Source organism: Ursus americanus, chromosome 5, assembly GCF_024610735.1.
Source record: "Ursus americanus isolate L20-20 chromosome 5, mUrsAme1.1.p, whole genome shotgun sequence".
NCBI classification, from domain to species: Eukaryota; Metazoa; Chordata; class Mammalia; order Carnivora; family Ursidae; genus Ursus; species Ursus americanus.
The window spans coordinates 67440001-67453342 of NC_142131.1; the positions used below are offsets into that span (position 1 = coordinate 67440001).

At 45.1% G+C, this 13342-nt stretch overlaps 1 protein-coding gene across 1 annotated transcript in view; it reads right to left on the minus strand.

Moving 5' to 3' along the window:
• Nucleotides 1–13342, minus strand: part of PRDM6 (PR/SET domain 6) — a 101067-nt gene that overhangs the window by 4778 nt on the left and 82947 nt on the right. The window contains exons 5-6 of the mRNA XM_045795081.2: nt 12246–12588; nt 3560–3736 (exon numbers count right to left, since the gene is read on the minus strand). Coding sequence (XP_045651037.2) covers nt 3560–3736; nt 12246–12588 — 520 coding nt within the window. The remainder of the gene's footprint in view (nt 1–3559; nt 3737–12245; nt 12589–13342) is intronic.

The following is a 13342-nucleotide window of genomic DNA, read 5'->3' on the forward strand; positions in this document are numbered from 1 at the left end:
GAATCTTGTGAAAATATTAGATGCTCTATGGAATATGCTTGGATTTTTTTTTTAATAAGGAGCCAGTGTGTCTTTACTTAAGGCAAAGACGTACTGATGAGTTTTTTCCCCTGCTTCTGACAAACATGAAGAGAAGAGCCTCTCGTATGGGAAGTCCTGGTCTCCCCAGGCTCCAAAGCTGGGCACCAAGTAGTTTACGTGGCTCCAGGCAGAGCAGAGGAGAGCAGCTCCCTCTGAAATCCTCAGAGATTACGTTTAGGAATAGGGAGGGAGGAAGGAGTCCTCACTAGAAAGAATAAGTTGGAGATGCCAATGAACTTCCTTCCTTCCTTCTTTCCTCTTTTCCATAAAGAGCTGGCAGCTGCCGTTAAACGAAATGATGTCTTGCTCTCGTGCCTTGCTGCCGATGACTTCCAGTCCCACCGTACAAACTGAAAGCCAAGACCTTCATTATGCTCCCTTGGTGGGTATTTTTCCTACGTACTCCTTTACCATAGAAGTTCTATGCCTACAGCCAAGTCGCCTGCCAACAGGCCCGTGACCTACCTGCTGCCTGCGGGGGTGGAGTGTTTCAGAGGGATCTCAGCCCATCGGATCATGAGGCAAAGCCTGGACCGAGACTCTAATCTCTTACTGCCAGGTCTTCTCGAGCCTTCTTGGGATGGCAATAATCTTGATGTGCCTACGCCCACATCCCAGCAGAAGATTTTAGATGTTGGAACAGGCCCTCCTCTGTCGTGGCCGGCCCCCGAGAATTCTGCGAACGCCTCCTGGGCCCTGGGTGGGTTGGACCATTTGGGGGCTGAGCCATTTGGGGCATCTCCCTGCAAGCTGCCCCAGGCGTACAGTTTAGGGTTCTGCATCCTTATGAGGTCCTGCCCCTTCCTTGTAACATTGTTTAAGCCAATACCCATTAGTTGAAGTAGTAAAATTAACTGTTGCTGTGAAATCCCTTTTACTAATTTGCAACAAAAGTTTTTTCAAACGTTTCTTTTATGAGCTTGTAAAAGGGTATCTTCATAATATTTACAAATGTCCGTGGGATGGATATCTGTGAGCTATGGTGAGAAGCTTCCCAAAACTCCCCTGGGATAGTTCAGTCCTGGAAGATCTGACTGTATACACTGAAGGATTTAGTTTTCCTAGAAGATGTTTAAAACTTGCACTCTTTAAATGAGCGGACACTCGGTTCTCCCCTGGGGATGTACATTTGCTAAATCAAAAGGAAAAAAGCCCACCCCACCCTACATACAGCATGAAGCTATCTGAGTAAGAGTACAAGCAGAAGGAACTACAGCATGGACCCAGAATCTAATCCGACCAACCCTCGCGGTTTTCTTAATTTGTTTTCTGGATGAAATTAGGCGATGGTCACAAAAACATACTTTAAGAAAGGAAAAAGTTGCAATTATGAAAGCCCCTCAAATATTACTCCGATGAATTAAAGTTAAAATGGCAACTCTATTGGAAACATGACAAAAACAGGATGTTAGAGAAAAAAAAAATTGAGTGGAGTCAACGAGGTTACACATAAGTAACACCTGAACATTAACAGAAATCTATTTCCCATTTTGACCCTGAAACCTCTTCAATTAATTACTAAAATCTATTTACACAGCAACGAGATAAAAATCAATCTGATTCCTGGCACCGTGGCTGCCGGGCTGCCCTCTCTAATGTAAGGGGCCAGAAGGATCGCCAGTCCTCCCACACCTTCGCTTTTGAAAAACTCTCTTGCTCCAAGGCATGGCACTTGGGCGACTGTCCTCTTCCACATCCAGAGCAGTGACGAAGCCAGAATCTCTGAACCCCCTGACGGTCAGGCCCGAGGACGATGACAAAGTCCACCATGCAGGACACAAACACCTGTGTTAGGAACCCCAGTACCTGCGCTAACCAGTGGCCTGCAGGGTAGATGAGAAAAAAGCAGTCCCTTTGGGCTCTCAGAGCCCCCGGAGTGTCCGGCTTGGCTGGTGCAGTGCAGGCTTTGATTTTAGACCTCTTTCTATCCCCTTAGCCAAATGCTTTTGTGCAGTGCACAAGCTACACCCATGTACGTGGAGAAAAATTAAAACTCTTTTTATTATTAATATCGTAAATTAAACCATGATGAAACCAGTTGAGGATAATGAATAAAGGTAACTGATTCACGGGGAGGTAAGTGAAGACGACACATTTTTACGAGTTCCTCCCTCTGATGGCAGACACCGAGGCAGGCAGGACCCAGGCCAGCAAACCTAGCCTCAGGCTGAGTGCCAGGGCAACAATGGACCACACCAACAGGTCCAAAAGGGAAATCATGGGTAATAAGACTCTACAAAGACTCATGGGCTGAAACTGAGCCAGGGGATCCGTCTCCTACTGCCTGAATCATTTCTCTTTTTGCTTGATCTTGTCCTACAGAAAGTAAATAGGCTACACGTTTATGTCCTTTGAATTGTCCTTCCCAACCAGGGAAAACCAAGGCAGCAAATGAGTGAAGAGATATGTGGAGGGTTGAAGAGAAAAAAGAATCCATCACACAGACAGCAGAAGTTGCTTTGGGACAACTGAGCAAGTCAAAAGTACTGGTTCACACTCCCAAGCCTTTCCACATGCTGCTTGGGCTGCCAGGAATGCCTCTTTCCCTTGTATGCCTGGAAAACTCCTACTCATCCTTCAAAACCCAGCTTAAACATCCTGTCCACCAGACAGCACTGATAACTCCATTTCTGGGCTACCCGGCAGCACTGTGTGTATATGGCTTACTGTTCTTCACTTTTATACTTTTCATCCTATGTTGTAATACTTGTTTATTAATTGGGCTTCCCCATAAACTACGTGGTCTTCAAAGACAGGGGGAGCAAGTCTCATTCACCTCTGTATCTTTTGAGCCTAGCTGGGTGCCCAGTACAAAAGTAGATGCTCAATAAATATTTGCTGAATGAATGACACATACATGAATAAATGAATGAGTGAAGGAACAGGCCATCTTGCATGATTCAGATGTCCACTATTTTCATGAATGGTCTATATCTAGAAACAATCTCTGTCTGGGGGGCTCTTACCTTGCCAAAGGCCTCGGAGCTCAGTCCTACCTTTTTAAAACTACATTCCCTGAATCCTCAAGAATTCGGATGTGCCCTGCACGTGGTTGTGTTTTGTTTTGTTTTGTGTCACCAACATAGTAATTCTGAGATCCGAAGGGCACGCTCGGAAAGCCACAAGTTGGCTTCTATCACAGATTTAAACCACTTGAACAGATAGGAAAGGGGAGGAAAGCATCCACCAGAATCCTAAAACATTCAAGTTTCCCAAGGGATGACTATTTAGACGTCCTAAAAACCGGGTCACCTCACTGACGGTCATGGGCTTGCTGGTGACCCAAAGATGGCACTTTGTGGGGGCTGCCAGCTTAAATTCTAGAAGCATAAATCCTCGGAAACGAGAAAGAAATCTTAAAATGACTTACTCCTAACTTTTTAATTTTTCTGATGAGAAAACAGACCCAGAAAGATCTTCCCGTGTCCATGGTCGCACAGCTTGAGAGGAAAGGAGGTTCAGGGTAGGCTCTACTTACTTGAAGGGCTTTTCTCCAGTGTGGGTTCGGATGTGGTTGTTAAGGGTGGTGGCCCCGGCGAAGGCACGGCCACAGTAGCCACACTTGAAAGGCCGGTCACTGGAGTGAGTGACCACGTGGTTCCTCAGCTCGGACGGTTGTGAAAAGGACTGGGAGCAGTGACCGCACTGATAAGGTCTGAAACAAATAAAGAGACTGCCTGGTCATTACCGTCTGTGTCAGTCAGGGCAAATCAGGATCATGAAGCAAGGGCCAGAACTTTCTGGTGACATTTTCTCAGTTTTCCAAACAGCCCCTGGGGCTCTGGCTGCTGGGTCCCTGAGACCCGTACTTGTTGCCACGGGAACAAAATTCACAGAGCTTCTGAGGCCCATTAATTCCCAAATGAGTATTCCTTTCTGGTACTAACTGTACCATTTCAAGAACCCGTACCTTCTTGTTTTTATCCCCACCCGAGGCAAATATTAGCGCACTTTCGGAGGCATTAGAAGTATGGGCTTGATTAAGCAGAACGTAACAAGAGAAGATATGTCACTGTCGCTCCCAATTCCGTGGCACTTGAAACTCTTCAAAGTGCTCCATCAATTACCTACTTTCATCTTCACCCTAATCCTCCGGGGCAGGGAAAGCATCTGTTACTATCTCTGTCAGTTCAGAAAACAGCGGGTACGCCGTCCTCGTAGGAATTAAGTTCTTGAGGCCAAGGTTACTCTAGGGTGTGTGGACTTGATCCTGGGGGAAACATGCAGAGAAGGCAGCGAGCTGCTTGCGTGTTTTAATAAATACTCAACTGCCTTGGGGTCTGCAAACCCAGCCTCAACTTGGGGTCATCCGAGAGTTCACGGATGGACCCAGGTGTGTACCCACATCTGTCTCTTTGTAAAAGCAATCCTGACTTGTGCTTACTCTTCACACACACACACACACACACACACACACACACACACACACACACACACACATATTTATCCACTGGGTCTTTTCTTTTAAACTTCAGTTCACCAGTTTAATTTGGCGGCAAGCAATGATTTATAGCAGCACAGAAATGACGGGATGTCACTATGTTTGCAGGAGGGACGAGGGTGGTGTGAAGGCAAGTGGAGGGAAATTGTGACAAACACCTGATAATTAGCAAGATTATCAGAGAACGTTCTTTGCAGCTCATGAGAAGTAAATCAATTTGGGGTTTTCATAAAATAGATTAAAATTCTATTTTCTCTACACAAGTTCTGCCGTTGACTAAAGCAGAATCTGGGGCGTGATAGAAAACCTGGGGGAGTTTTCCCCATTAGAAGCTACCTCTCATTGTTCTTGGACACGCGCTCTAATTTGTTTATCAAAATTTTGGTTAAGAAAATTAAGAATCTGTCAGGAGGGATGTGAACGGCGCTCGCGAAGCCCTGGTCGGTGGCCCAGACGTTTCCTGGTTGTGTTTGAGAAAGCCAACGGCAGGAGCCGACTTAATGGTTTTAACCTCCACAAACGCACCAGCTCCAAAGCCCGGAAACCAAAACGAAGGGCCAGGAGACAATGGTGGGCAAGCATGTACAACGATTCAATTAAGTGCAAAATAAAGTGGACCCGCTCATTTGTCAAGCGAAGTGCTTAATTGTGGCTACTTGCCTCACTGAACACAAACACTATTATTTTACCAGGCTTCAGCGCGCTGAGCACTGATTGTAGAATTTTTTAGCTTGATTAATAGTCCAGGATTGGTCAATAACTCAATACTATACAATTTTAATTACTTACATTTAGAAATCTATTTAACTGCTCTCAAACAAGTTTCAAAAAATATATATAAGCATCCTTGGTAAGGAGTTTATCAATCTTGATAAATTACACGTGCATGTTCTTACAATTATTAAATAATGCTTTGAAAGCCATTAAAATTTTACGTACACGGGAAGGTCCTCCCTGCCAAATCTGTTCTCTGTAACCATTAACCCTAAAGCATTCATCGAGAAAGAATTCTCTCAGGACTGAACTTTTTAAAATGTTATGGAAGATTATAAACAAAATAATTTATTAACACATGCTATATTCACTGACAATTGATTTTTCTAATAGTGAAGGGACCATTAACAGTGATTAGCCTCTGGTTACCTATTTTTAATAGCTATCACATAAACAATAAGCCACTAAATAAAACCAATTAATCTTTTCTTTTTTTCTAAGTCCACTGTCAAAAGTTGGGGTGATTTATTTCCTGTAGTCAGAAGTCAATCCATCCTTTTTACGTCAATAGTCGCCATGGCAAAGATTTGCACACACAAGAGCAGAAATGACCCCAGGCTTATCTTGAATTCTCCTATTCCCTACCAAGAGAATCCTAAGGAAAGGCAAATAGGATTCTAACGCGTCCCCCTTTGCCCACTCCTGGCCTGAGAGGCACTTGCTAGGTATCCAGTGACCTAAGGCACGGCTTTCAAAACTTTGTAGAATTTAGCTTGACCGAATGGAAGGGTCTAGCAAGAGGGAAGACAGCAAAGTGGAGTCCTGCTTCAGCCGCTAGCGTTAGGCAGCTGTGGGACTTAGACACGTCAACGTGACTTCCTGATGACTATCTCATCTCTCTGCTAAGAGGGATACACTGAGCTAGCTGTTCTCCTGGATCCCATCGTGCTCTGTTCCTGCTTCCAGATAATCAACAAACACGTGTTGCCCGAGGAACTGTCCAAGACACGGTCCCCACAAGACACAGCATTTGACCTCCATCTTCTATCAGCCAGTTCCCGGGACACAGAGCCTTCTACAGTTGTGCGTGTGTCTGTGTGTGTGTGCACATGCTAATTAGAATACGAACCATTTAAACTTACTTAGTAAACAGCTAAGGATTCAGGGCAACAAGAAAGTATAGTACCAAAAGGTAGAACCCAACCTTACTTTAACGGATCTCAAGAAACAAAGCGACGTCCTTTCATTCTTAGGTACCTTGACGAATAAAAGTTTACACCAAATGGTTACATTCCCGTTGGCAGAAGCTGACTTTACGCAGAATTCAGAACTAAAATGTGTACTCTACCTGCCACTATAATAACAGTTTGTCTCTCTCTCTCAGTCTAGAAATTTATAGAAAGTCAGCCTTCGGAAAGTACAGAAGTCAGACAGCAAGTACACAAGATTCCTTCTTTTCCTGGATTTTCGCTATTTCCTAAAAAATGAATAAAAGGAAACAATCCAAAAGTAATTTTAACACCAACTACATCATCGAGCTGGGTAAGGACAAAGGGTAAGGACAAAGGCCTACAATCAAGACAAAATGAATTCTCCAAGCCCGAGGGCAGGGCTCAGAAAACACGATGAGCACGATGGAATCTTCTCTGGAACAACTGGCCACAGGGGTTAAGACTCCAAATTCACAACTGAAGGGCTTTGAGGGCATGCAATTCGTTGCCATTACTCTGCTTTTTATACTGACAACTAACATTCTCACTAACTTGGCAAGGTCTGGCCAAAAGGTAAGGCTTACGTTACTAAACCCGCAGATACAATCCATTTCAACTCCAAAGTTCTTCCTCTCTTTGATGTGTCCTACCAGCTCGGAGACTGGTTTCATGGAGGGCTGTGTTTAGCTCTCCCCATTCCAGGTTCTCAGCTAAATGGGAATCTCCTTCCTCAAGCACTCTGATTCTCGCCGAGTCCTCACCCACAGACAACAATTCATTATTCTCAAAACAAACGCAACCAGCATTCCTCACAAAGGGCTGACAGCTCAAAACCAGAAGAAGCTCATGGCTTTTTTTTTTTTTTTTTTTTTTTTTTTTTTTTTTTTTTACTACCTGAGACATCTAGCACTGCTGTCTGATGCTGGGAACGTTCTTTATGGACACTATCCAATATGGAAGCCATGAGCTCCATGGTTCACGGCCACGGTTCACGGCATGAGAAATGGACGAGCTGTTTTGCTTAATTTTGACGATTTTCAATTGACCTAGGCTCGTGTGCGACTAGTGTCAACACGGAAATATCAAGGCTTTATGGAAAACGAGAAGGTGCCCCATACTCAATTAAAAAAAAAAAACAAAACTAAAAAATACAACAAAGCCTGGGTCGAGTTAGTGAACACCTATCACTGTGGGTCCACCTTTAAGCAGATGGAAAGCAGCGAGACAATTTCATACATCCCGTGGCACGCCCTGTGACTGGCAGTAATTCTGCCGAAGATTCGTCTCCAGGACAATGTGCAATTCATTTGCTTTGAGTCTGTAATTGGTTTGGTGTACACAGAGCAAAAAGGATGAAACATCTAACAAAATTAAGTGTGGTTTGGTTTAAAATATTAATCCTTTGATTTTTTTTTTCCTTCATGGCAACGGAAGCCTCCGGGACAAAAGTTGTTCGGCTGGGCCCACATTCTCTCCGTGCCCCGCGTCAAGTCCGCCCACGTGCACGTCTTCCAAGACTTCAAAGGGAGCACCACTGAGGTCACTGCTGGGCTGTGTGGAGGGAGAAAAGAACACAGCTCTATGGAAGGAGGAAAGATCTCAGGGCAGTGGCAAAAGTGCAGAGCCAAAGGACCTGGAGAACACAGAACCCTAGAAAGAACAGAAGCTTCACACTCGGGGGCAGCGGGGGGTGGGGGGCGGTGAGGAGGGGTGGGGGAGGACAGTGGAACACAAGAACAGGACACATTGCAAAGAAACGATGAAGGGGATGGTGATGCATCGTCTCCAGGCTCCTCCCACCACACAGCACCTCCGAGGGTCGTCTTGCCCCCTGGGACCACCACAACCAATCACGGTCAATGACACGCAACACAGCACAAATGTGAACAGCTCAGGGGGCACCCAGGAGACTAAAAGGCAAACCTGGGCCACACAAAAATCAAAAAGGAGAAAAGAAAAGGACGCAACATAAAAGATAAGCATTGTAAAGACACTGTCTGCCGAAAATAAAAGAAGACGTGGTCATCAGAAAATAATCCACCGAGATCGTAGGCGTCGCTTACCCCTTTCTGGAGCCCCCCCAGTGGGACTGTTGAGAGTTTCTGCAGCAGAAAAACAGAAGAGAAAAGGGATTTCTAACTCCTGGTTCAAGAAAAAAGCGATTTAAGCTGTCTTAGCCTAGGTCATAAGCTAATGCAAATACCCCAAGTATTTATGAAGTCCCTAAATAAAATCTTGGTGGGTCTAGATCCTAATAGCTTCCTCCCTTTGAATTCATTCAGGCAGAGACAAAGGCAGTAGCTTGGGAAAAAGGAAGAAGAGAATTGGGGGGTGGTTGATTTAATATGAACAGAACAAAATCAAGAAGTAACAATTCTGTGGCTCCTAAGCCCTTTGGGATGTGTTTTTACCTTTAGTGCTAATTCTTACCTGGCCAGGTCAACTGGAATTTCTTTCTGCATTACTGTAAATAATGTAGTAATGAAAAATGGTAATAATGCTGGCAGCCCTAGGTGTCCCCAGAGCTTTTTCTTTTATATCAAGGCAGAGACTTATTGATGGTCTCTCACATGGAAAAGCTCACGAATATAGTCTCTTTGATGAAGGTTCAAATGTCTTGAGTTTCGTGGCCAAATATTCCGTCCGTTGAGTGAAAAATCTTTTGGACCTCAGATTCACGGGCCTGTTTCAAATTTGGACCTGTTTGAAACTCTAAGCTGTTTACCTTCTGACTTTGTCTTCGGTGTCTCTCTTTTTCGCCTCTGGTTCTAGCAAGATTTTCCTACCAAAATAAAAGCGTTCCGAGTTTTTCAAAGAGAGGGGAAATGGTTTCTGACTGGCAGATTCTAAGCTTTGTCACGGCATATGGCTGAATGGGCACAAAAGCCAGCTGATTTAGGAAGTCAGTAACTAAAGAAAATATGTACATTCAGCAGTTGCAACTCTCCACATGGATAATAATGAGAGAAAAGGCTCCAAATTTCAGGACCACCGTATAGAAGAAATCTGATGCTCCCCTGTAGTTCTGGATATTTCTCCTACTTAGCAATTCACTCATGTGGTTAAGTATTATGGAGAGTGTTTTTTTACTTCCAAACCTGCTGGTACCAAGCCGGCATTCTAGGTTCTAGAACAGAAAAGAGCTATTCCGGTCCTAGCTGCTAAAAGCAAATTGGGGACCTAGAAAGAAACAAGTGCATCAAAGTGAGTGGGTATCTTTCACTAATTTGCCCCTTTACCTCCAATAATCAATTTGCATAGGATGGAGTAATTCAAGCATCTCCCCAACATGACTAAGAAACAATGTACTTGATTACTTTGCCTGTAAAGGGTCCAATTTTTTTGAAGCCGTAAATCTTAAATTCAACTGATCCATGAATGACGGTGACCGCCTCTCAAGTGCTGACCGGCAAAGCACAGGGAAGAGAGAAGTACGAACCCAGCGCCTGAGTAATCTGATCCCGCTCCGGCTACCGGCCTGGGTATCAAGCACCCGACACTATACCCTATCTGGGAAGGCTGGCCACACCACACCTGGGCATCTAAGTCAAAGAAGCCCAACGGGGTCTAGCACAGGCTGGAAATCTCTAATCTACATTAGCCTGGAATCAACACTGACCAAACAGTCTCTCGTGGAAATGTATGTTGTATAGGGAAGTTTTCTCCATTTGTCAGGTATTTTTCTGACAGTTTACATAGATGCTTTGCAAATTATGACACTATTATTTGATGGAACAGACTTCCTAGGGACTTAAACCATAATACACATATGGTTTTGCAAGTGTAACTGGGGTCACACACAAGAGTCCGTTTCAGTATCTACTTACTGTGACCGATTCTCATTGCTTTATGTGATATTCAGCATGAAATCCTATAACCAAAGCTAAGCTTTGCGTTCCAGTATCCAGACACTTCCAACCATCATTTCACTTTGCGTGCTCAATTTTTATGCCAATGCACCCACGCAAAAAACAGAACCGTCCACCTGAACGCACTCAATTTAAAACGCAAGTTGATAACACAATTTAGTGTACCTTTTATATTTAAAAAACTACGAAAATGTATTACGAACTCTGGATAGATAGATCTTAAAGCTCTGCGTATCCTTGCAAGAGAGAGGAACTTCCCAAGAAGAGCCTTTCTGAGTGAGGAAAACATTTTCAGAACTTTTGTAACTCCTGTAAAGCCAGAAAGTACTAAGATGTTCGGAGGTCTGGTGATATTTTCACCAGGGTCTCTACTGGTGAAAGTAAAAGATTATAAAGACCCAGCTGCTGGGGCGCCTCAGTGGCTCAGTCCGTGAAGCATCTGCCTTCGGCTCAGGTCGTGATCTCAGGGTCCTGGGATTGAGCCCCGTATCAGGCTCTCTGTTCAGTGGGGAGCCTGCTTCTCCCTCTCCCTGTCCCTGCTGCTCCCCCTGCTTGTGTGCTCTCCTTCTCTCTCCCAAATAAATAAAATCTTTGAAAAAGAAAAAGACCCTGCTGCCATAATACCCCTAACGCAACCATTTCAACACTAATTAGAGCAATGCTTGATGCTAAGCAAGTGTTTTCTAGAAAGGCACAAATAAAAACGTACACACATATAAATGGGCATATGTACACTGCAAGGGAGTCTTGTTATTGTTCTAGAAGACATCCACCCCGTCTCCAGCACACCTCCAGTCTATGTGTCCCTGCTGGGTTTTCTACGACGCTGTCGTACTCTGCACGGCGGGGAGGGGACAGCTGGGCGTAGAACAGAAGGCAGAGAGAGCCTGAGTGGCTTAAGTGAATCAGTGGCCAAATGAAGATAATAATTCAGAAGACTGCTTCCACATCTCCTATCATCCTTCCAAAAATCCTTCTCTGCGTTTCTATTCAAAGTGTGTTTTCAAGGCTCTTCTTAGATATTTGGGGTTTAATCAAATTTGCACAGGACGTGAAGGAGAGAGAGAGAGAGAAAACACACTCCTTTCTTATTGAATTATTTTGATTTTTGTCTTTTGTGCTCCCGGCTCTCAAGACTGTCGAATAAACCAGTTTTGATTCATAAATAATAGTTCCATTATATCTACTGTGCCACTCGTCAGAGCACCTGAAATTTTAATTCACTTGTTCAGCTAAATTTCATCCTCAGTTCATGGCCATAAAATTCTTTATTGACAAACTTTCAAACCAACTTTGACTCTGAGGTATCTAGTCAACATTTTTCTTCTGTGTGGATATTAGTTTATTGAATAAGTGGCGTCTGTTTTCCTGCACATCACTAGCAGAGTAGGTTATTTCCTTCTGACAGCTTTGCACGATTTATGGCTTTGCATGCTCTAAAGAAAAATAGTACTAAGCAAAAAATTCCAATTCATTACCTCTTAGTACTTAATTAAGTTCATACCCACGGCACACTGGAGGTGAACCCTGAAATGCCCGTGACAGCAAGCGGAGCGGCCGGCTATATTATCTTAGGAAGACAGAGAGGATTCTGATGATCTTGACCTCATTTTTCCATCTATGATATTCACACACGTGCCGTCTACTTTGCTCCCCTTTGGATGTGGACAGAACCGCGTGGAAAGCAAGAGTGGAGTCCTCCCTGCAACCACTGGCGTTCCCGTAGCCCGTCTCCACAATAAAGTCAGCAGCCCCCCCCCGCCCCATATTGCTCTCTGCCCTTCCAGAACGCACACACCTCCCATCACGGGGTCCCCTCCCCCCACCCGTAGGCGCGGTGCAGCTGCAGGAGGCGCCCGGAGCCTGGCAGAAGGCCAGCAGCGGGTCTCCCTAAGCGGCCCCGTGGGGAGCAGCGAGAGTCGGGGTTACCTGTCAGGGTTCTGTGTGCACACGTGCATCTGTAGGAGGATCCGCTGCGTGAAAGTCTTAAAGCACTGGCCGCATTTCCAAAGATGCCAGTCACTGAACTCCGAGTGCAGCTGGCTGGTGGAAGTCGGGCTCGCGAGCACGCGCTGGTTTTTCACGTTGATCTGGTTAAATCCCGACTCCATGGGCCCGGACTTGTCCAGGAGAGAGAAGTTCCTGCTGCACGGAGTCTGCGGGAAGACCACGGAGCGCTGCTGGGCGGCGGGGGGCAGCTTGCCGCTCTTGCTGAAGGGCTGCAGGGCGTCCTGTCTGCACATGGCCTCCATGACCGTCGAGGGGACATTTACTGGGAGAACAGCAAGAGGTGGAGAAGATGAGTTTTGGGGCCTTTAAAATAAGCACAGCAACACACACTTTAAAAAATTCCTATACATCAAGATTTAAAAAAAATCTTCTGGACTAGTAACATAGTAACAGACTATTCGACTGGAGCGGGGGAAGCAGGATTGCTGCAAATTACTAGCTCGCTCAGTGCCTATTTATTTAGCAAATACTATACGCTCAGGACTGTTGGCACACTGTCTTTGCCTTAAGAGCTGAGTTCACTTGAGAGTTGAGACACAGACTCCAGACTGAGGCTCCACACTGTGCTCGAGGTTTAGAGGGAGTTCAGAAGGGAAAAACAGCAAAAAAGGGGGAGAGAAAGCATGGCTGCCCACAGAGGGTAACCCTGAGCAATGCCAAGAAGGTAGAGAGCCAGGCCCTCGGGATTTCAGGCCTTCCACGGGACCTTGCCAGCACAGAACATTCCAGAAAAACTGGCTGAAAGATGAAGGGAGCAATGTGAAAGACACCTGGAGACAGAAGTCTGGCACCTTGGTGGGATGGCGATGGAAACAGGCTGGCCAAGCAGGGCATGGGTTCTCAACACCATGGGAATAAGGGGTGCAAGAGGGGGTAGGCCTTAGAGGCTGTTCAAGTAAATAAATAAAGTTCAAATAAATAAATAAAAGACGCCAGGCCTAGGAAATAGACACAGAGTGTTTCTGTACAGAAACAGCAAGAAAAAAAAGCAAGAAAATGACAAGAGAAAGGCGTTC